The 21,922-nt window shown below is 50.8% G+C and overlaps 9 protein-coding genes across 9 annotated transcripts; 5 read left to right on the top strand and 4 right to left on the bottom strand.

Annotated features, from left to right (window-relative positions):
• Window positions 1–78: 78 nt before the first annotated feature.
• On the top strand, window positions 79–1,475 carry N7482_010573 (NAD(P)/FAD-dependent oxidoreductase; the record flags this gene model as incomplete). Its single annotated transcript, XM_056692697.1, has 2 exons — window positions 79–1,184; window positions 1,238–1,475. 2 exons carry the CDS (start codon window positions 79–81, stop codon window positions 1,473–1,475), a joined length of 1,344 nt encoding a protein of 447 aa, XP_056538654.1.
• Window positions 1,476–1,713: 238 nt separating this feature from the next.
• N7482_010572 (Zn(II)2Cys6 transcription factor) lies at window positions 1,714–4,187 on the bottom strand (the record flags this gene model as incomplete). The annotated part of the gene is made up of 5 exons (XM_056692696.1): window positions 1,714–2,202; window positions 2,256–3,468; window positions 3,528–3,665; window positions 3,861–4,062; window positions 4,124–4,187. 5 exons carry the CDS (start codon window positions 4,185–4,187, stop codon window positions 1,714–1,716), a joined length of 2,106 nt encoding a protein of 701 aa, XP_056538653.1.
• A 2,523-nt stretch (window positions 4,188–6,710) lies between these two features.
• On the top strand, window positions 6,711–8,018 carry N7482_010571 (aromatic ring-hydroxylating oxygenase subunit alpha; the record flags this gene model as incomplete). Its single annotated transcript, XM_056692695.1, has 1 exon — window positions 6,711–8,018. The coding sequence occupies one exon, from the start codon at window positions 6,711–6,713 to the stop codon at window positions 8,016–8,018; it is 1,308 nt and encodes a 435-aa protein (XP_056538652.1).
• A 767-nt stretch (window positions 8,019–8,785) lies between these two features.
• On the top strand, window positions 8,786–11,425 carry N7482_010570 (fungal specific transcription factor domain-containing protein; the record flags this gene model as incomplete). Its single annotated transcript, XM_056692694.1, has 5 exons — window positions 8,786–8,929; window positions 9,322–9,377; window positions 9,434–9,867; window positions 9,924–10,837; window positions 10,886–11,425. 5 exons carry the CDS (start codon window positions 8,786–8,788, stop codon window positions 11,423–11,425), a joined length of 2,088 nt encoding a protein of 695 aa, XP_056538651.1.
• Window positions 11,426–11,602: 177 nt separating this feature from the next.
• On the bottom strand, window positions 11,603–12,586 carry N7482_010569 (uncharacterized protein; the record flags this gene model as incomplete). The annotated part of the gene is made up of 1 exon (XM_056692693.1): window positions 11,603–12,586. The coding sequence occupies one exon, from the start codon at window positions 12,584–12,586 to the stop codon at window positions 11,603–11,605; it is 984 nt and encodes a 327-aa protein (XP_056538650.1).
• Window positions 12,587–13,607: 1,021 nt separating this feature from the next.
• On the top strand, window positions 13,608–15,252 carry N7482_010568 (MFS transporter; the record flags this gene model as incomplete). Its single annotated transcript, XM_056692692.1, has 3 exons — window positions 13,608–14,451; window positions 14,501–14,756; window positions 14,814–15,252. The coding sequence occupies 3 exons, from the start codon at window positions 13,608–13,610 to the stop codon at window positions 15,250–15,252; spliced, it is 1,539 nt and encodes a 512-aa protein (XP_056538649.1).
• A 540-nt stretch (window positions 15,253–15,792) lies between these two features.
• N7482_010567 (uncharacterized protein) lies at window positions 15,793–17,592 on the top strand (the record flags this gene model as incomplete). Its single annotated transcript, XM_056692691.1, has 2 exons — window positions 15,793–17,466; window positions 17,539–17,592. 2 exons carry the CDS (start codon window positions 15,793–15,795, stop codon window positions 17,590–17,592), a joined length of 1,728 nt encoding a protein of 575 aa, XP_056538648.1.
• A 680-nt stretch (window positions 17,593–18,272) lies between these two features.
• N7482_010566 (uncharacterized protein) lies at window positions 18,273–20,098 on the bottom strand (the record flags this gene model as incomplete). The annotated part of the gene is made up of 6 exons (XM_056692690.1): window positions 18,273–19,033; window positions 19,084–19,503; window positions 19,559–19,641; window positions 19,701–19,814; window positions 19,874–19,944; window positions 19,997–20,098. The coding sequence occupies 6 exons, from the start codon at window positions 20,096–20,098 to the stop codon at window positions 18,273–18,275; spliced, it is 1,551 nt and encodes a 516-aa protein (XP_056538647.1).
• A 1,228-nt stretch (window positions 20,099–21,326) lies between these two features.
• On the bottom strand, window positions 21,327–21,764 carry N7482_010565 (alpha/beta fold hydrolase; the record flags this gene model as incomplete). The annotated part of the gene is made up of 1 exon (XM_056692689.1): window positions 21,327–21,764. The coding sequence occupies one exon, from the start codon at window positions 21,762–21,764 to the stop codon at window positions 21,327–21,329; it is 438 nt and encodes a 145-aa protein (XP_056538646.1).
• Window positions 21,765–21,922: the final 158 nt, after the last annotated feature.

Genomic DNA, 21,922 nt, shown 5'->3' with positions numbered 1-21,922 from the left:
AACTACTTATATCGATTGAGCTGCTCCAGTGTGGACTTTAAAAAAACCCTTCTCTCCCAACCTATTCATCAGTTCATAATGGACAAGAATCAGCGCATTGTAATTGTTGGAGCTGGCGTCTTCGGTCTTGGGACGGCCTTGACGCTGAAGGAGGAGGGCTATACTTCCGTCACAGTCCTTGATCGGTCTATGCCACCCGTCCCAGACGGGTCTAGCAACGACATTTCCCGTGTGATTCGGTTCGACTATGGCGATGCTGTGTACGCAGCGATCGCCAAGGAAGCGTACGACTTGTGGAAGACTCCTGAGTTCAGCGATGCTTTCTACACCACCCCATGCCTGTGGGTATGCCAGGAAGGCAGTCCCGAACAGCCCGTGCAGCCCCTCGCTCAGGAGTACAGCGCGAAAACAAAGCGGGTTCTCACTGAGATGGGCCAACCATGGCATGCCGTGACAAGCGTGGAAGCGGCCAAGGAACGATTCCCCGAGCTCACTGGACGCCTGGCCACTCCCGGCTTCGATGGCTTCTACAACACATCCGCTGGATGGGCCGACGCTGGCAAGGCCATGAGCCGGCTAGCATCCCGCTGTATCCAAGCCGGAGTATCTTTCTTGACGGGTCCCAATGGGCAGGTCACCGAGTTTGAAAAGACTACCGACGGCACCATTAAGCGGGTCTGCACCGCCGATGGCGGCAAGGTGGAAGGCGACAAGTTCATCGTGGCCACAGGTGCGTGGACCGCCAGTCTGGTACCAGCATGGAATTCGATGCTCGCAGCCGGCCAGATTGTTGGCTATCTTCGACTCACTCCCGAGGAAGCCGTCCAGCTGAAGAACATGCCCATTTACTTCAACTTCTCCACCGGCTTCTTCTGTTTCCCACCCCACGATGGCACGGGATATCTGAAAGTGGCTGTCCATGGCTTTGGGTACACAAGGGCCACCGAGAAAGCCAACCTGTCGTCTCCACCAGCCAACTCTGTTGCGGCGCGAGCCAACTTCGTCCCCGCTGAGGGTTTGAAGAGAATGGAAGCTGGTCTGAAGGATCTTTTCCCGCAACTCGCTTCCCGCGGCTTCGCGCGGACGGGACTCTGCTGGTACAACGATACACCCGCGGGAGACTTCATTGTAGATTACCACCCCGAACACAAGAACCTTTTCATTGCGACAGGTGGAAGTGGACAGTAAGGCGAGAGAATCCCCCAGCCGAGGATGATCAATCTGACGTATTATTCAGTGCATTCAAGTTCCTCCCCGTGATCGGCAAGTACATCGTCAGAGGCTTCGAGCGCAACCTTTCGCGGGATCTCCTCGACAAGTGGAAGTTCCCCACCCAATTCCGCGAGCGTTTCCAGAGCGAGGTCTTTGGTGGCGACGGCAGCCGTGGCGGTCCCGAGCGCCGGGAGCTGACCTCCGAGGAGCGAAACACTTTTGACGCTGCTTTGGCAGCCTCCGCCAGACAGAGCAAGATTTAATTAGAGACTCCTTGCCCTCCCCTAGATGAATATTCCAGCACACCAACGATTCATGATATTGCATAGTCCATAGCCGCAATTGTTCTGAGTTCCATGTATGGAAACCATTGGCCATGACGGTTCTCACGAGAATCAGTTATTTTCACATTGCTCTGCTGAGTCCCTCGGCGTATTTTCCGTGGCACTTGTGGCCGAGTGAGAACCCACGGAGAGTCCAGAGTCGTCAATCCCGCGTTTCTCAAAGGTGTTCAGACAAAAAGTCTCCAAAAACCATCCAATCAGGAATATCCGGAACTCCTAATCCTGGAGCATGACTTCCAGCTCGGTCGGGGAAGTCCCACTCGGAAATTGGTTCATCGTTTCCCAATTGCGATCCTAGTTCGCCGAGAACTGGGCCACTGTGCGAAGGAGCAGCCGCGCTGCCCGGACTCTCCAAGTCCACGGGTGCATGGAGATCGCCTTGGCGCGTTGATCTTCCGGTCGGGTGTTTTGGTGTCTTCCGTTTCTTCCGTGTCAGTGCCGGGGAAGGGGCCTCCGTGGCTGCAAGCGGGCTGGATGAAGAAGCAAAATCCAAGATATCCCACATCAAGGCCTCGTCATCAACGGACATTCGAGGCAGGTTCGAGGGTGTCGGCATGCTCGACAGGGCTCCCGAGAACCCGTCTTGATTGTAAAACAGAGAGCCATGATGATTGCGTCGAGCAGCTAGTTCGTTAATTCGGAATACCTAGATTTAAAACATTAGAAAGGCATCAATAATTGTCAGCAATGGGAATCTACCAATACACCCATATTTTCCCAGTAAGACGATAGTTCAGTAATGAAGTCAACAAGAACTCGAAATTCTCCATTGAGAAGGAGTGCGATCTGCGGGTTTTTATTCCCCGTATGCTCAAGTTGGATCGTGGCTGCAATCGCAGCCAGATATCCAAAAAACGGATCGTAGACACGCAGTTCCACTTCTTTCATTTCCTTGATGAATCTTGCGATCCATCGAGAGTGAAGCAACGATGTCTCGAACGACTTCTGCAGAAAGGTTGCTGACATGTTCTCATTCAGATGACGAAGCTTGACCATGGTGACGAAGGGGTGATGAAGTAGGCATTGAATGGAGTGGAAAAGAAACTGCACACAAAGCCAAGTCGACAAATATGGCCGAGACAGGGGCTCGTGGCGAGCACGTCGCTTGAAATCAACGTTCATGTAACGGTGATTGTCTGCAAATTGGGTCTCAAACTGCATCCACTCTGACTCAAGAATTGCAAGTGCCGATCCGGTCTGCCAAGGGGGCAGGATGTTTGTTGGGAAGGGCTCGAACACCCACTCCGTTGCCTTGCCCCATAATTCGTATAGTCTAAGGAGACACACCATGATGCCTTGATCGACATTGTGCCCCTGTTGCATCGATTTCTCATGCAGTGTTGCCATCGCGGGGGAATTATCCGGGGGTGAAGGGAAACATAAGGTGAAGTGTTTGTCTGAAAGGCACAGGGAATAGTTTCGCGACGCGTTGTAAGTGCGATCAAGCATGAAAAAGGCCCAAGTGATTCGCCTTCTAGTCTCTGCCTCAGACCGGGTGAATGAAGAGAGATTTCTGCCCTGGTTGAACCCAAAGGATTGAAGGGTCCGCAGACCAAGGGCAACAGATGCACATCCACGGTGAGCATTCCCACCGGCAAAATCCAATTGCGCCACTAGAAATGTGCCTTGTAGGAAAGAGAGACCCATCTTGCCATTCTGGTATTGTGCTGACAGGATTTTCCAGGCTCGCTCCGCACAAAACTTACCAGTCGGTATATCGCAGTCGGGCGTGCCTGGCGAGTTAACGGTGAGGCGCCGAGTAAGGCCGACCAAAGAGAAGGCGGTCTCTGATGGCAAGCATCGTGCGTTCTGCCGAAGCCAGTCTTCAGCAAAGACGCAGTATGGCTGGTCATGAAACTTGTCCAGATAGACCTCGACTTCGGTTTGGATCAACGAGGTGGATAGCGGATAGCTACAGGGTGTCGGTTATGTCTTCCCTTTATTTTGGCTGATACAGATCCCAAAACGCACCATGATGACAAATCCTCTTTCGCTGTTGCAATTTCACTTAGGCTGTGTGCTTCATCTAGTTCAGCGTGGGTCTGATGGGCGGCGGTGGGTAACCCATTCATCACTGCAGCCAATGTATCGACCGGTGGTAAACGATCTCTGAAAGACACCAATATAGAAATCAGCCATCTTTAACTAATACTTGATGTGAAACATGAGGAATCAAATCTAACCGAAGCAAGGTAGATATTTCCTCCAGCTTCTGTTCTATATGCCGAGCCCGTTGCCCCGAAGAAACATCGAAATTATTTCCCTTCATGTTCTCATGTCACCATGGCAGCTACGCCTGTGGACACAGGAGGACTGAGGTAAGAACGTACCTCGCCTCCATCTACATTGAGGCCGTCGCTATTCGTGGATGTCCCACGCCCGCGGATGCGATTCGGCGGTTCCTGCGACTCGTATGTGCACTGCTGTCCTAGCCGATGGCATAGCGAACATTTTGGTTTCTCACCAGGGCAACGAGCCTTTTTGCGACTGAATGGTTGAACGACATCTTAGCTTTCAAATTCTCCACACCCTGTAATCGCGTGCTGCTTAGCGGGCGTTACACTTACCGACAAGGACCGCATGCTTGACGCGTACGTTTGACAGAGACTTTGTGAATTGAATAATTGTCATTCGGAGTGTTCATCGCATCGTACTCGGGCGCGAATTAGCTGCGACGCTGTTAAATCGGTGTCGCGAAGAGGAGATGACGCAAGCTGGAGAGCTCGACGGGCAGGAAAAATTGGATTGGAATCGGGGCAAATCTGACGAACCAAATGGCTCATGTGAACTACTCCGCCTACCGGCCAAACCCCGCGGACGTAGAAGGGTGAAGAGGGACAGATTCGGCGGCCATCGTGGGTCTTTAGCTCCACCCAGCAGCTGCTTCGGCGTGCGGGGTACACGGCCGACCGAGAACGGCGGAGCAAGAGATATGAAGAAGCATAATCGCTGGATGGACATGAAAAAAAAGTCTTGAAGTTATTAGTTCATTGTTTTGGGATTTCCCCGGATAATCAAACATCCCGGGTGCGCTAACCGTTTCAACAGACGATAAGCTCGAGCAGAATGACTCGCCGGCAAGAATGCCAAAAGAATTTACCCCTGCTGGGTGAGCGGAAGGAGATTCCCGATTCAGGAATACCTTCCTCCACGTTCCATAAGTCTGACCCGGTAGCTAGCTACTTATTTACGGTCTATGGTATTGACATGTCGGCAGCCACCGTCCCAGGTCTTGCCAAGGTTGGTCTTATGCTCCGGGCCACACGAAAGAGGAGCTTTGACGGGTACTAGGAGTCGACATAGGTGCCTAGCTAGGAGACAATATTTAGTTAACGGGTTGGACAGACAATGACTATCTAGGATTTGTTTGGCTCTCCCGCTATTTTCATATGTTTGGTTCTTATATTTCCAAAGCACTTTGAATTGTTGCTTTCCAATATATACATATGAAACGACATTAAATTAACCAGGATACTTAGTACCCATTGGTGGGGAAATCTGTACACCGATATTGATACCAAGACGATTGATGGATTCTACAACACTCGTATCATGATGTGGAGAACTTACATCACAGCGATGATTGTGACTTTCGAAAATTTGATACAATCAATAATTTGCACTACACTCTTACCTGTCTGTTCTGGATTCACCATCAAGATGAGAAATCTACCCCTGATGAGACGAGGAGACCTTGTCCGATATGCACCGACTCGCGGAATCGGTGGCGATAGGCTCTGCGACCACGTTAGATCGGCGGGAGAATTGGACCGTGCCACAAAAGCTGGAGAAACGCCACGCGGTCGGAGAGAAACGAGAGAGAAACGAACTACGAATGCATACTGCCGACAGTTACCTAATGAGCCAACAAAACAACGGTCGGGGTGCTCATGTGACCGGCTCCGGGGGGCACATGACGCGGTGCAAGTGCAGATGAGTCACGAGATGCCAGCCACTTGGAGTCAAATTGGAGTAGCAAAATGAGATCTCGAAGCTCTGTTCACACCCTTTAACAAAGAAGTGAATTTTGGCTTAAAATGGGATGCATGCTCTAGGTCTGAATTGGGCTCAGTCGAACCCATACTGTGTGCGAACTGTATCGGGGCGGGGCTTGTTTCTTATATTGCAATCTCGTAGCTGGCAGTGTACGAATATTGCATTTTTGCCCCGTGCTAGTAGGGCAATATAAAATCTGATTAGATCTCTGTCGGGAGGTAAATAGTCATTTTATTGGTGTTTTACCAAATGGGATCCAAGACACTTTTGGAGCATGCATGAATCTTGCACTGCTGACCTTGCGTTGTAGCACACGCAGCATTCTGTCCCAAGAAGGTGCCTGGAATCTTGTCACCGCCTATCGAAGTGGATGACGAAAACAATCGGTCGGAAGATGACCGAGAGGGTTCATTATAACTCCGCTCCGTACTACCCGCTCGGTGCCTAGGTTTACATACACTGCATCTTCGGGAGTGGACGGCAGGCTAGAATCGCGGCGACCAAGGGAAAGTTTGAACGCAAAAGCCAAAATAATTGCGAGGCGAGGGGCGCAAGCTTTGTTTGCTAAGGCAGGCTGTCGCCTAATACATCTAGTGCTACAATCTATCTACTGTTACATTTCCAGATAAAATGATGAAGCGCGGGGGTAAATAAGAATCTGGGGTGTGGGCGTTAAGAAAAATGACTCGACACTTCATTGCCTCTTTTCCGCATCAACTGCCGGGGTTTCAAATTCGACTGGGCTGCTTATCATGCGGCCGACAAGCGCAAGGCATCTGCGGTATTGCGAGCCGACAAGACCGGTGTGGCGTATACCAGCGCCGGTCGCAAGAACCGTTCACCGTGGGCGCTGGGCGCCATCTTGGCCCGGTCCCGGTCCTCACGGTCCTGATTTAGAAACTCAAGCCGTTAGCGCCCATCCCAATTCAGTCTGAATCCCGATCCTGTGATCGGTAGATGTCCTGATACTCCCGTCGCACCCACCATTAGTCGGGCCATCTTGATGATAGCAATCATGGAGGCAATAATGATAGTTGTATGGTAGAGAAATATATATGAAGCTTTTTCTCAACCCCAGATTGGAGATAGGTCAACAAGATCAAAATTTCTTATATCCTTTTGTCAGAACAGTCTAAATTCCCCTCTCCCGCAATCGACATGTCTGCGATATTGAAGAGCGACTTAGGCTTCGAAGAAGCTGCAGGTGTCAAGTCCTCCAAGGACGAGAGCTCCCCTTTGACGGCCCTCCCCCTCTCATGGTACACCGCACCTGAAATTTACGAGCTCGAACGACGAGCTGTCTTCTCCCGCAATTGGCTTCTGACCACACACTCTCTGCGCTTCTCCAAAACTGGTGATTGGCTACGGTATAACGTCGCTGGCTTCAGTTTCATTCTGGTTCGCAACAAAGAGGGCGCCGTTAATGCATTCCACAACGTCTGCCGCCATCGTGCATTTCCGGTCGTCACCGAAGACGGTGGTACTTCGAGGATCTTCTCCTGCAAATATCACGGCTGGTCATATGGCTTGAATGGCAAGCTCGCTAAAGCACCCGGCTACCAGGATCTTGAAGGATTCGACAAGAGCAAGAATGGTCTTCTTCCTATCCACGTTCACACGGATGTCAATGGTTTCATTTGGGTGAATTTGGACGGCTCGGAGAAGCCTGAGATCTCCTGGGAGGATGAATCCAAGGGCATTGATCCGCAGTCCCGGTTCCAGGCTTTTAACTTTGAGGACTACACTTTCAACCATACATGGGAGATGGATGGCGAATACAACTGGAAGATCCTGGCTGATAAATATAACGAACGCCACAACGGCCAGACGCCACGCCTCGACGTTCCCTGCGGGGCCGGTTTGAGTTCCGACTCTGATGAGAATACTCAGAGCGGAAGTATCATTCACGAACCAAATACCACCCCAGCACAGCATGGCCTGAAGATTGCCAGTACCTACTACTTTCCTAATGCCACCATGACAGTATCACCAAATGTCTTCGTTATGCAGCGACTTGTACCAACCGCTCCCACCAGCTGCTCTATGCGATTCGAAGTTTACCGCAATAAAAACGCCACTGACGAGGATTTTGAATTGGTCAATTCCATGCTCAAGCGGATTGTGTCGGAAGACAAGACTCTCGGTGTCAACATTCAGCAGAACCTTAACACTAGCGGTGTCATCAACGGCGAGCCTCACCCCAGGTTGGAGGATAGCCCTCTTAATTTCCAGACGGTGGTGAAGGACATTGTTATCGATTTCCACAAGCGCGAGGAGGAGGTCGGCCATGAGATCTGGCCTTCACGACAGACTCTGCCATCCGAGGCTAAGACTAGCCAGGACGATATTGATTTCTGCTCGAAGCTGCAGAATCAAAGCCAGGCAAATGCTGACTGCTCCAGTCAAGTGGGTGGCTGTCGCGGTGGCGTGGCGTGCCAGTCTGGCAATGAAGCTTTGGCGTATTGATCTTCCCTTGGCTTCATTCAATATTTGCTTACATTTTAGCCTGATGATATTTACGATTTCTGCATTCTGATGAATTACTCCTACGTCAGATTATGATTAATTTTAGCTATATTATTTTTATTTTGCCGACAGAATCTATTTGCATCTGTTCAAGCGCAAGCGTTGTTCCCTGGAGGCGTAATTCGAATCGAGCAGATACCCCGACACCCATATCAACTCCAAAACTGATCGCCTGTGATAGGCCTATGAACAGTTGGGTTGCAGATCCGCGCCCAAAATATGGCGAAATTCAATGTCAACTATCAGCCCAAGAAGCGGCTCGCCTTTTCTCTTATTCCGATCATGGAGTTATCTCAGATAGTGTTCCGTGTGTGCGATAAGAGCCCAAACCAACGAATCTGCTGGCGTCACATAACCTTATTCTTATCAATAGAAGCAACAGCCAATTCTTTTCCATTATTCAGCCATTATCCGCATGCTGAGAGAGCTCTATTGGGACGATAAATGGTCTTTACCATGGATCTGCGACCGGGATCTTCAATAGAGGGGTTCTTTGGATGCAGGATACTTTTGCCTTTTTTAGCAAGATTTTAAGTTACATCACTAAACTTGGTGCCCACCCACGGACCAACCCCGACCATCACGATCGTGTCGACGTGGTTCTGACGCCGCACAGCAGGCCAGAGCCTATTCTGGAGCGAAAGGGCCGGGCCCCCTGCATAATCTAGAATACTAGTCGCTGGGTCTCCCCCGGCCGAGTGCCCACCATGTCTGGTTTGTCGGTCGCGGACAGGTCCTGTTTCCCCGCTCGTGTCGTGTTATCTTCTCCTCGTCATACCAAAACCCCCTCTCGCCCCCCATCATTTCCCGCTACTCCTGCAGCCGTCGCTTGTGATGGCAAGCTGGCCATTGTTCGTTGGATAAGAGTAACTCTCAGTCTACCGTTTTCGATCGATCTAGAAAACTGCACGCTTTTTGTTTCAACCCCAAAGTTCTCCTGGTCGTAGCCATCATATAATGCCACGTGAAGGCAATCGCGGAAGATTGCGCTCTCATGAGGCTTGTCTGAATTGCCGGTAGGTCACTAATTCCCATATTGCTACTCCATTTTCCATAATTCTGACGATTCACAGGAGGAAAAAAAACCCGTTGCCCCGCTGAGAAGCCAGCGTGTTCGAGCTGTGTTCGCCTGAACCAGCCCTGTCTGTATACAGCTGTGCCCAGAGGCTCGCGGAGTGGCCCTTCTGTAGGAGTGCACCTTTGAAGCATCCTAGAGTGAAATACATACTTACTATCCGACTAGGCTGACCGGCTCGCCTATCTGGAGGAGAAAGTCAACCTCATCTTGAACGGTGGCAGGTAAACATCCCTTGATACTCGCCTCGCTTCTCCAGAGGCTCTGACGCCTTCTTTAGATCAGTCCATCAGGATCAGAACCATGGCGGAAATAACGAAGCTCCTGACAGCGCCTACTCGGCAGCCTCATGTCCGTCTTCCGGCGATTTTGGACCCTCCCTCAATGACCCCTTTCTTCTCGGGTTGGGATTTGAGGACTCGAAAATAAATCCATCATCGAGGATCTCTCAGGCAGTTAACCTTTACTTTCAATACTGCCACAGGCAACCAATATGGTGCTTTGATCGCGAAGAGGTCAAGGACACGAGTTATATTTCGGAAGAGCTGGTCTGCAGTATTTTAACGCTCACTTCGCGCTTCTCGCAAGAGCGCGACGAGCTGCAGCATTACGGCGATAGCGCTCGAACTTTAGTCATGCTGCGGATCGCCAATGGTACCGTGGAGCTTGAAACGATAGAGAGCCTGTGCTTGCTTTCGTACTCTTCCTTCCTCGGTATGTATCGCCTCTTTCTTAGTGCCAAATTAAACCTAAAGCTAAAAGATATTTAGATGGAAATGCTCATCTCGGCCGCTTTCATCTCGGCCTTGCTCTTCAGCTTTGTCGGTCCGCAATGCTAGACCTTGACTCCACTTATGGTATCGAATGCCCGGCTGCTGAAAGGAAGAAAAGACTCTTCTGGAGTCTTCAGTGCCTTGAGCAGGCATATGGCCAAATCAATGGCATTCTTGGTGTGCCAGCAGAAGTTTTACGCTCCTTTTACGTTTCGACAGGTGATGATAAGGAGCTTCTAAGGAAGCTTGACACTAGGCCACCGCCACTGCCAAACGATGAGGTTGGATGCTCGGGCGCAGATGCCCTTGGAATTTGGAATTTGGCACTACATTTCGGATGGGTTTGGAGTAGGGTCAGATCATATGTTTTTGAGTGCGCGCAAAGCCGATTGAAAGAGCCGTGGAGGCATGACTCGATGTATGCGATGGTACTTTCCGACCTCACCGAGCTCGAGAACAAGCTTTCACTATGTCATCGATACGACTCGGTTAAATTTTATGAACGCAGAGCCGAGGAGCTCAGAATGAGTAGAGAATACTGGGCTCCATGGCTCAAGCTGCAGTTCACCTATCATTGCATCCTGACGGTCCTCAATCATCCATTCCTCTATATTGTGGCATCTCAATACAACCACAATTTGACGATCCCGAACACTTTCTGGAGACGATCATCTGAGCTTGTCCTTTTACATGCGACCTGGATTGTCCGACTCATCGACATGGTAACAGAAAAGAAGATGCGACTAATTGATCCATTCTTTGGCCATGCAGCCGCCATTGCCGCTACCGTACATCTTTACTATTGTTGTGCCACTGACCCAAGATTGAAGTTCAAATCAAAAACAGATTTTGCAAAATGCAGAAGATTCTTGAAAAGCTTTGTGTCATTCTCCCCTGCTTGTGAAACTCTGGTATGTCGTGTGTTGCACACCAAGAAATTCTCAAACTAACAAAATCAGGACCAAACGCTGGACAAAATGACTCGCATTGCATCCGGCTCGGAGAAAGTGGATTTTGACTGGGAACCATCGAAGATTCATCTCAGTATTCCTCTGATGTGGGAGCTTCTACAAATAAACTGCACACCAACCTCACCAGAGACTTCCGCTGCCGGCTTACTGCACCCTTCACTCAATCCTGCGGTCTTCCCGGAAGATATTGACAACCCATCTTCCACTCTTGAGATCATCGTCGCCATGTCACCAGAAATCACAGTCAATACCGCCGATGGAGGATCCGCCGCGCATGTGCCACCGAGTTTACCTAGGATCTCTACAGCTACAGCTACAGCTACAACTACAGCGCCAGCATCACCGGCAAGTACGGCACCGGGAGACAAATTAGTCGCACCTGCAGACAGTCTGATGGCCAATACTCCTTGGCTATGGGCTGATCCGTCACAATTTATTGATATGGATAATCTTGGCTATCCCGAGTCGGAATCTACCCTCGGAAATATCGACGGGTTTTCCACTTGGTGGGATTTTGGCAACCTATAAGAGTATAATATTCATTCATCTCTATTCCTCAATTGACGAGCATTCCAGGTCCACAAATGATCCCCAGGGTCTTGCGGGCCTTCCAGTCCCTGGGAATAATACACCAGCTTCTTTCTAACCGAAGCAACCCCCTAACAAGTCCCCAGATAACCCTCATGCGAACCAAATTGCCCCACTTTATGCCGCCCCGACAGTCTTCAACTTCTCCTGCAGTGCAGCAAAGTTCCTCTGCATCGCACTCTCGGTAAACTGAGCCCCGGTCACTATTGGATACTTTTTCAATGGCCCTTGGATCAATGTGTCCTTGCAGGGCTGGTTGAAGTATGCAATGCTGTACCGGTCCCCAAAATAATCCCAAGGCTCACACGGCGCCTTAACGCGGTGGAAAGTCGACTTAAACCGATCATCCGACCACGACATGAGCAAGTCCCCAATGTTGCAAACGATTTCCCCAGTCCTCGCCTCCACCTTGGTCCATTCGTCCCCAATGCCAAATTCGGTAACCGATTCGCGGCCCGGGCATATTTCGAGCCCACTTTGCCCTTCTTTCTGAAAAAGTAGAGTCAGAAAGTCCCAATCAGCATGTGCCCCTGCGCGATGATACACTTTCCCGTCGGCTTCCTCCGGCAGCGCGAAGTAATGAAGTAGCCGCATGGTGGTTTGAGAGTCCGGGCGCGCGACGTCGTGACACTTGATAAAAAACTCATCAGGGAATCCCAGGCCTCGAGCGAAACACCGCATTAGACATTCCGATATCTTCTGCACCCGATGCATAAATTCCAGGGAGGTAGTTCGAAACCCGGGGAGATGCTCGTCTGCTACCCATAACCCCTTCATGCTGTCTCCGAACTGAAGTTGATAAGATTCTTTGCTGTCCGGCTTTCCGGTGGATGGTCGAATTTGTGAGTTTCTCTCCCATCCCACGTTGTTGGAATTCCATGGCACGGTCGCTTTGGCGTCGCTGGGTAGGTCAAAGAAGCTCTTGGACGTCATGAAAATAGCCTCAATATCTTCCTTGGAGATTCCATGATCCACCAGGGTGAAGAAGCCAACATTTTCAGCGGCGTCTATAAGCTCTGCTGTGATTTTGTCGATCCGGCTCTCAAAGTCCGATAAGGATATTTGAGGAATAACGCGGTCGACGTATCGTGTTTGAGCCATCGTTCTCGCTCTTGTTAACCAAGCGTAGGTGACGATACTTTGATTTGTGTATAGTGATCGTCTGGCACCGCGGGGCGTTGTTTGCGACAAATATATATAGTTGTTGGTCGCGGACTGGCGTGTTCCCCACATTACTTATCTCCAAGCTCGGCCGACCACCTCGGCCGAGCTCCCGAATTTTTCAGGTCAAGAGTCCGGTATTGCCTGCGACCCTCTCAATGCCTAATGGCCTTCCTCCCCAGTAATACGATGCTAGTTGCCAGGTACCTAACAGCTTCCACAATTTGGCCATATGCCGCCCACGCTATCCAAATCAAAGATACTACAAGCCAGATAGCGATCTCACCTCCGCGAGGGGTCCAATATACATACTCAGCCTTACATTACTCCATATGATGTTGCGGGTCCTCCATTATAGTCACCAGTAAAAGGCCCATGGGGCCATTCTTGATGGCATTCCGTTATGTAGAACACTCGGTCGGCCGCCCGGCATGCCAGGTCAGAAGGATGTAAAGAATGTCTGCAAGTGCATGGAAGGGGAAAACGACAAAGGGATTTTTGTATAATTTCCGGGGGCGACAACCTCCTATACCGGACACGAATAGAAAAACCACTTTTTGATAAACGGTCAACTTCGCGGTTCGGGAGAAAATCCCAGAATTGTGACAAGCCGAAGGCTCTTACCTTATGGAGTTAGCACGGGGGCAGCGGAGCGAACCCGGGAGGGACCAAGTTCAGATTCTTGCCAACACCAAAAAAACCCCATCCTTCTGTGTACTGGTCGCTCCTACCGAGCCTGCTAAGCCCGAATGCATGGCCATTGAGCCGCGGTGAACGAGCACACTTTCCCGAACACGATTCCTGACATCGGATTTCCCCAGCTATTTCCTTGGTTTAGCCCTACCCGATTTTCGGAGGGAAAGCCGAGAATACTCAACTCATTGTGTTTCCACTCCCGAGTTAGCTCGATCTAGCCATAGGGTGTCCTATCTTGGCAAGAGTGCGATGCGAGGGAGGAGCCATGCCTCATGAACGTCGTGACTCCCTGACCAAGGGAGAAAAAACTCTCCATGATCAATCCAACCTTCTTCCCAAGAGACAATTAATCTTCTGCCTGTGTATCGTGTCCATTGCACAGCTTATCTCCTTTATGGATCAAAATGGCATCTCTACTGCTTTACCCACGATTGCTATTGATCTCAACGCCCGCAACACCATTTCCTGGGCTGGAACGGCCTCGCTTCTCGCGAACACCACCTTTCAGATGCTCTACGGCCGATTATCTGATATATTTGGCCGGAAAACTATCTTTGTCTCTGCCATCCTGCTACTTGCCATCGGTGACCTAGTATGTGGCTTCAGCACCAATGCGACCATGTTTTATGTTTTTCGTGGCGTTGCTGGAATTGGCAGCGGTGGGATCACGAACCTGGCCATGATAATTGTTTCGGATGTCGTTACACTTGAACAGAGAGGGAAGTATCAGGGAATCATTGGAAGTATGATTGGTCTTGGCAGCGTAACGGGCCCCTTTCTTGCCGCTGGCTTTGTATCACGAGGAACGTGGCGGGGCCTTTTCTGGATGCTCGCGCCCATGGGTGCTCTGAATGCATTATTGGCAGCCTGTTGTCTGCCCTCCAAAAAGTCCGTGACAACATTCCAAGAGGGCATGAAGAAAGTTGATTACTTCGGAGTACTTACATCGTCGGTCGGGACAATATTTTTGCTCATTCCCATCTCAGGGGGCGGTGCATATTTCCCATGGAATTCAGCTCTAGTGATCAGCATGCTCGCCATAGGCACCGTTTCGTTGGTGCTTTTTGTTCTTGTCGAATGGAAATTAGCGAAAATCCCGATGATGCCAGGTAAGTCCAGGACTCTGACTCGATGGAACATCCGAACTAACAATCACAGTCTCAATGTACCGCAACCCGGCGATCGTCATCTTACTGACCCAAAGCTTCGTACTTGGGGCCGTCTATCAATCGGCGGTATACTATATTCCACTCTATTTACAAAATGCGCATCAGTATTCCGCCATCGTCTCCGCCGCTATCTTCGCTCCCTTGGCTGGTATTCAAGCGGTGATGTCCACGCTCTCTGGCCTTTGGATCACCAGATTCAAAAATTATGGGTTTGTCATTCGGTTTGGCTTTGGGATGTGGACACTGTAAGATCCCACTATCTCTGACAACAAACAATTCACTTACCAACGACATTGTTTTAGTGGCACCGGACTGGCATTGATCTATGGAAGGCAAACATCCCCAGCTGTCTTGGTAGTAATCCACCTGGTCGCGGGCATTGGCATCGGCTGTGTGTTTCAACCTATGCTAGTCGCTCTGCAAGCTCACTCGACAAAGGCGAGGAGAGCAGTCATAATTTCGAATCGTAACTTTAACCGCAGTGCGGGCGGTGCATGTGGTCTTGCGATCTCAGCTGCAGTCTTACAAGCACGACTCCGGGCGACTTTGCCCGCCGACTACAGTTATATGGTGGATTCCACGTACGCATTACCCAAACTTGACGGTGCAACCCCCTCTGCTGTGCTAGATGCATATATGGCTGCTAGCCATACAGTGTTCATCGTGCAATTGCCTCTAATTGCATTATGCTTTGTGGGATCAATGTTCGTCAAGGACAGGGGCTTAGCGCCAAAGGATTAGCGGCCACCGGCTGCGGTGTCTGATAATATGAATCAGGAAGTCGAATGCGAAGTGTTTCAGGGCTGGAATGCGCCGGGAACCGCTGAAGCGCAGGATTTCGGGCTTGTTACCCGCAACGTCAGTCCAAAATGAGGTGGACACAAGTCGAAAAAACATAATACCATATAGCAATAGAAGTTTAAATTTCCGGCCGCGTCTTTGCTTATCAGCCTTGCGCTATCCTCATCAACTCGCACAGAGAAGCGATCTGCTAGTTGGTGAGCCTTCGGCCGAGGTATCGGACGATTCTCCGTAGAACCGGGGAAGAATAACATCAATGTGATTGAATATAATTGTAATCTTCTAATTGATTCTTTCGTCGGCTTATTTGTTCATAGAAATGCATGGGCTGAGTAAAATGAGTAGTAGTATGTCTAAGATAAGAAGCGCGAGATTGCTGTGTAATCCTGTGAAAGCGGCTGGTCGCCAACCTCCGAGGCTGCAGATAAGACAATCGCAGCCTCCACTCCGCGACTCCAACTCATCGGACTCGAAAGGAAAATGAGCAGCGGCATTCACCGAAAGCGTCTGGCGTGTGTCGAATGTACGCGTCGCAAAGTGAAATGTGACAAGATCCTCCCATGCCGCAACTGCGCCAGGAAAGGAACTCAATGCACTCGGCCGCGCGAGCGGGACTCTCCGAACCCGAGCGTGGGTCAACCCGAGGGACGAGCTGAGCGAGCTATACTGGCACGGCCGAGTACAGACGCCCTGGGAATCATTGAAAGGCTTCAGACGAGAATTTCACAGCTCGAATATGCGCTCAGAGAGGCCAACGAGTCAATAATCCGGTCGCGTTCGTCGGAGGTAGATACTCAATTACACGGCGCTTCCTTCTCCTCGACCGAATCAATCGCAGTCGAGCGATCACCGATTTCAGTGCAGCACTCTGCCCACACTGAGTCAGATGCTACTCCGAAAGAGGTGGAAGATGCCGCAACAATACTTGAATTCCTGGCCTGGGGCCGCCGCAAAGATCCTACTTACCAGGATGAGATTGTGAGGCGTAATAATCTCAATCACTCCCCTGGGGATGTTCCCGCGGAGGATGAATGGGAAGATATTCGCATGCCAGGACGCTCGGCTGCTGCCCTTTGCCAGGCGCTACTTCCGATGAAACATAAGGTCTATCAGCTGGCTAAATATCACTGCGAGTGCCTGCTTTGGTATCATGGAGCATTTCATGCCGCTACGTTCCTGCAAGAACTAGACGAGTTTTATGACAAGAAAGACGGTCAGGTGGAGGGCTCTGGCGTCAATCTACAATGGATCTCTTTTTTGTTCGCAGTCCTCACGGGATCAATGGCTTGTGCACCAAGTACCACTGCTCAGGCGTGGGGGTTTCGCGGTCGAGAGCGAGATACCTTGTCTAAGCGGTGGATGAAAGCTTCAATCGCATGTCTACATCAGGCTGACTATATGGCCAATCACTCTATCTACTCAGTTGAAGCCATCGCCTGCCTCACGATCTCAGCCCATATGCTTGGCCATTCGAATGGATTCTCGGTGCTTTTAGCGTCGGCTGTCCGGATCGCCCAAGGGATTGGGCTGCATCAACTTGATACCGATGATGATCATCAGTCCGTAACCTCGGTCAAGCAAGAGATCGGTCGCCGCATTTGGTGCCAACTATGCATCCAGGATTGGTTTTCTATCCCATTTAGCGAAAGCTATTTAATCCATCGCTCGTGTTTCACTACAGAAACTCCACAGAACTGTGACGATGATCTGAACACCCTCTCAGATGATCAGCCTACTGTGACGGGCTACTCACGCCTATTTTACAAAATTGCTGCTCTGATGCCAGACCTTCAGGACGATGTAACGTCTTGCAACACTCTCTACACACGGTACGAAAAGGTGCTTAAGTATGATCGCCGACTGCGCACCTTGGCCACCCAACACTTGCCATCCTACTTGCAAAACATTCCTTTGGATCCATCTTGGCCATGCTACGTGCCATGGGCCCGACGGAGCTTAGCCATCAGCTCCGCTCATAAGGTGATCATGATCCACAGGAAGTTTCTGAGTCTGAGCTTTGTCAATCCAATGTTTGAGTTTACCCGAAAAACGTGCGTGGCGGCATCAAGGACTATCATCAAAGAACAAAAGGAAGCTACACGGAATGGCGGGCCTATCCTATGGATACACCAGGCATTCAGCGTCACTGCAAGTGTAAGTCAACGAAACATATCCCCATCGTCACTCCACTCTTGGCTAACAGATCGAAGATAATTTTGTGTCTAGATATGTTCCATCAGCCGGTATCGGATCGCCAGTCTTCTGAGCATCGGCAGTTGATTGAAGATGGCATTGATATCCTTTCACATTGTGAGACGGACATGATTGCGCGGCGAGGTGTATCTCTTTTGCGAGCCATGCTCGAGGCGGAACAAAAGGGTCCCCGACCAAGGAGGGTTGGGGGGGAACTGCGAGAACCACGGCTCCTCCATGGAAGTTCTCTACAAGAAAATGGGTTGGACATCGCAGCGATCATTCAAACCTTTTATCGACATGATCGCGCAAGTGTCACCGGCGAATGCCGTGCAACCCTCCCAGGCCCGCCTGCTGCGAGACCTACGGGGCACAGCCATTGGCCTGATCTCACCAACGATATATCGGGAATGGCACCCAGGGTCGATCTCATGACGCCCTTAGGGGTTGATTATGCTGAGGGATTGGACGATATTTTCAACCTAGCAACAAATTATCTTAACTAGGTCAATTTGCAATCATAATGATACAGCAAAATCAAACATCGTGAACATCTCGCGGGCTGTGAGGATCGAGCTCGCATGCCTAGAATGCGCCGGTTTCAATTTCAATATCTGATTATGCATGGGGTATATCCGCAATAATTATATAAAATATATGTGCAGCGACAAAAGCGAGGGGCCCATAAGACAAGGCATGTAATTTCCCCATGGGCTGGATATCAACAAAAACAAAAAGGCTCCCGCATATTGAAATTTCGGATCGTTTCACTCCGTTTTTCGGACTTGCGTCACTGGTGCTTGATAGACGAGACGACCGTGGACAAGGTACTGGAAAACCGCGAAAATGACTACCACTCCAAAGACAAGAATGGACCAGTTCATGTTCACTGGTGTCGGGTTGGCAGCAGTGGGAAAGAAGGTGAAAATGATGGCGAAGCAGAGATAACCCACAGAAAACACGTTGATGGGCAATCCCAACCAACCGAGCGAGAAGCGAGAAGGCGGGATCCCACCGGGCTGGAAGCGAGCTCGAATAAAGGCACCGATCGACAGGATATACGTAGTGAACAGCGCAGCAATCATCACCGAGGCGATCGCATTGAAGGCAGCAGTGGAGCCGATGTTGATCAAGCTCAGCAGAAGGGTGATGATCGTCGAAACAAGCACCGAGGTGACGGGGATCTGAGTACGGCTGTTGACGTGAGCCAAGGCACGGGAGAAAGGGAGGGCGCTGTCGCGAGCAAAGGCAAAGGTCTGGCGGGAGGCAGTCGCTAGGATACCGATGGCGCTGCAGACTTCCATAACCAGAATAATGGCGGCGACACCGTTGGTGGCGGCGACGGAGCCGGTCGCATGGTGAACAGCAGGAATAAATGAGAAGCCGGTCGTCGTACTGAGCGCACTGGCGAGATCTCCCATGTTGTACAGCAGAGTGACAAGCATGATAAATCCCAGGCCACCATTGATTAGCGCCGTCGACACCATGCACCAGGGCACGACCAGAGCTGCATTTTGAACCTCCTCCGCTTTGGGACAGTCAGCACAGTGTCTATTGGAACTGCAATGTATCACTTACCCATATGAGTAGCAGCGTCGGGCCCGGCCCATGAGAAGATGGGGGTCAGCTGGCCCACTAGGCACGCAAGCCCCATACTGGACCAGCCACCATAGTTGGAGAACTCGGCCCACACTTCTGACGAAGGGGCCTGACCTGGCGACATCACCCACATTGGCACCAAAACTGCGACAAATCCAAAGATGTGGAGGCCAAGAATAACGCCCTCGAGCGGAGGCAGAAACTTGGCACCAAAGGTGTTGACCAAGGTTCCCACAGCGGCAATCGCCATTGTCAAAAGTGTTCCATGCCAGCGCTCAAAGACATAGACGTATCCCGTGGTGCCCGAATAGTTGAAGACGAGGAGTCCCTGGATCAGGGTACCGCAGAGGAAGCAAATACTGGCGAAGGCCGCTTGCCATCCCAGAACCGACAGCCACCCTAATAGCTGTCAGAAGACGTGTCCAGCGAAAATCGAAAAGCCATGTCGCCCTACCAGTCAAATAACTCAGGAAGCGTTGCCATTTCGGGGCAGCAAACTCGCTAACCCAGTGGTATTGCCCGCCGGAGGTCGGGGCACTAAGTATGAAAGCGTTAGCTCCAATCCTAAGCTCCGTCGGACCTAGTCCAAGACGTACATGGAAGATATCTCTGCCATAGAAATGACAGATGCGAAGAATCCGACAAACGACGCGAGATAGACATAGACCATGCCGGCCCGCCCGCCGTCGGTCAGGCCATATGTACTTGTGCTGCGCGAAAACGGGTTAATACAGCTGCGGCTGCGACCGGGACAAGCGAATCGTCTTACAGGAGAATTGACTCCCATGAGGCCATCAATGTGGTAGTAAATCCAAGGATCGAGTAGAAGCGGAAGTTTCGCTGTAGCGGGTCAGCCCGGCTCCTCTCATCCCCCGCATCCTCCACGACCAACCTTGAACTGCTGCGCCTTCCCCAGACGTTCCATATCCCGATCATCTTGGGAACTTCCGTCCAGGCCGACCTCGTGCGCCATAATCTCCTTGTCTCCGGGCATCTGCGGTGGTTTGTCTGCACGCGCACGCAGAAAGCCAAAAGCTCAAAAGCTCTAATGAAGAAAAGATGAAAAATTGAAGATCGGGGGAAAGGTGAGAGAGTTAGGGGGTTCCTTGCGACTCAGGCGACCACCGCCAATCACACGGCGCGAGAGACCGCATTCTTCTCGAAGTGGAGACACCGAAGTCTATCAGAATGTGACGAAAAAAGCTGCTCTCTTGGCAGCGCCAACGCCTCGACGCACCTCTGGGAACCCACGGCTATCGACTAGTGCCTCGGGGTTTTACTTCCCCGATAGAAGCCGGTGCTCGAATGCTGGTGCGCGGGTGAACTGCGTTTTCGACGATCACCCACAGGTTCCTGCGGAGCGCGACAAAGGGCGCCGTCCGCCGGCATGACCGTCCGTGGCCGACAGTGTGCCGCTGCTCGATATTGACGTGCATACACGACCCCTCTTTGCCCATCCTCGACGCAACAGCGCGGCGCAACCTGGCGTGATCAGCGAGGCATCGCACCTTTTTGGGCTCTCGGTCGCAGCAGGTGGAGAAACAGTCGATATTGGTCCTCTTGGGATAGTGGGCCCTACCGCCCGATGGTCTAGGCAAGGAGAGATGTTTAGAACAGCCCCCGCCCGTGGGGATTCCCTGGGATGTGTCTCGCCAAAGAGTCTGCGACCGTCAGGACGCATCTATTAAACTCACGTTTACGATCAGCCGAAGCATTGGCCCGTTGCTAGCACCGAGATAATGTCGCAGGTGTCTTAAGGGGAATAACAATTGTCTTGTCGTGGCAGCCCTCCATACTACCGTAATATTCAAAATCAGTTTTACCTCCGTTCTCTCTCACACTGTTTCCCACTACCCCATTCAAAGCGAATACCAAATTAGACCATGTTCCCGCACAACTTGCATCTACGAATTTACCTTCGATGAGTTAGGATAAAATACAGAGTTTACAATCGTCCATTGACAACCTACTATAGAATATTCATGGGGCGGATCGGAATGAACAAATCAATTTAACCATCTTGTTCTTGCATGGCCCCCAATTCATATTTGAGGTACGCTGTGGCTTTCATGGCTAGCATTATTTGACCGCTGCTCGCCGCCAAAAGAGGTGGCATTGAGATAGCTTTTGTATAACCGCACTTTTGGCTGTCGAAAGCAAATTATGGCCGGTGAAATCCGGGCAATCATCATATGTTGGGAGGTGCGTCCAAGGGAGTTTTACTATGTTGGATTTGCCCCCAAAAACTCCAGCAGTCTGTGCGCGACCGCAGCTGGTTGCTCTTCGGGGAGAAAGTGCCCACAGTCATCAATAGCGCCCCCGGAAACTTTGGCCGCGAAGTTCTGGACCAAGCGAATCATATCCGAACCGACGGAGCTGGCCCCACCTAAAGCTAAGACAGGGATATCGAGTGGTGTTTTGGCATATTCCAGATTCTGTTTCGCACTGGTTTCAAAAGCTCGATAATACTCGAACCCCCGACTCATCGCTCCTGGTCTTGAATAGGCTTGGATATAGCGTTCGAATTGATCTTTCGGTAAACCATCCTTTTGAACCGTCTTCAAATTAAAGAACCAGGTCAGTAGCTCCCGCTCCCGACCGCGAGTCAGAATTTCAGGTAATTCAGGAAGTGCGTTGAAGGAGAATTGCCAAAGACGCATGTTGGTCCGGTGAGACAACGGAAACTGAAGCTGGGGCATGAAACCCGGCACTGACGCGTCCAGTATACTGAGCGATTTGATTCTCGATTGAAATTGAGCGGCCCAAGGATAAGCAATCCATCCGCCCACATCGTGGCCAACTAGATGGTACGGTCTTT

This window comes from Penicillium canariense, assembly GCF_028826845.1.
Source record: "Penicillium canariense strain IBT 26290 chromosome Unknown utg000008l_segment0_segment0, whole genome shotgun sequence".
Taxonomy (NCBI): Eukaryota; Fungi; Ascomycota; class Eurotiomycetes; order Eurotiales; family Aspergillaceae; genus Penicillium; species Penicillium canariense.
The sequence above is the reverse complement of the archived record's forward strand: the minus strand, read 5'-3'. Positions and strand labels throughout refer to the sequence as shown.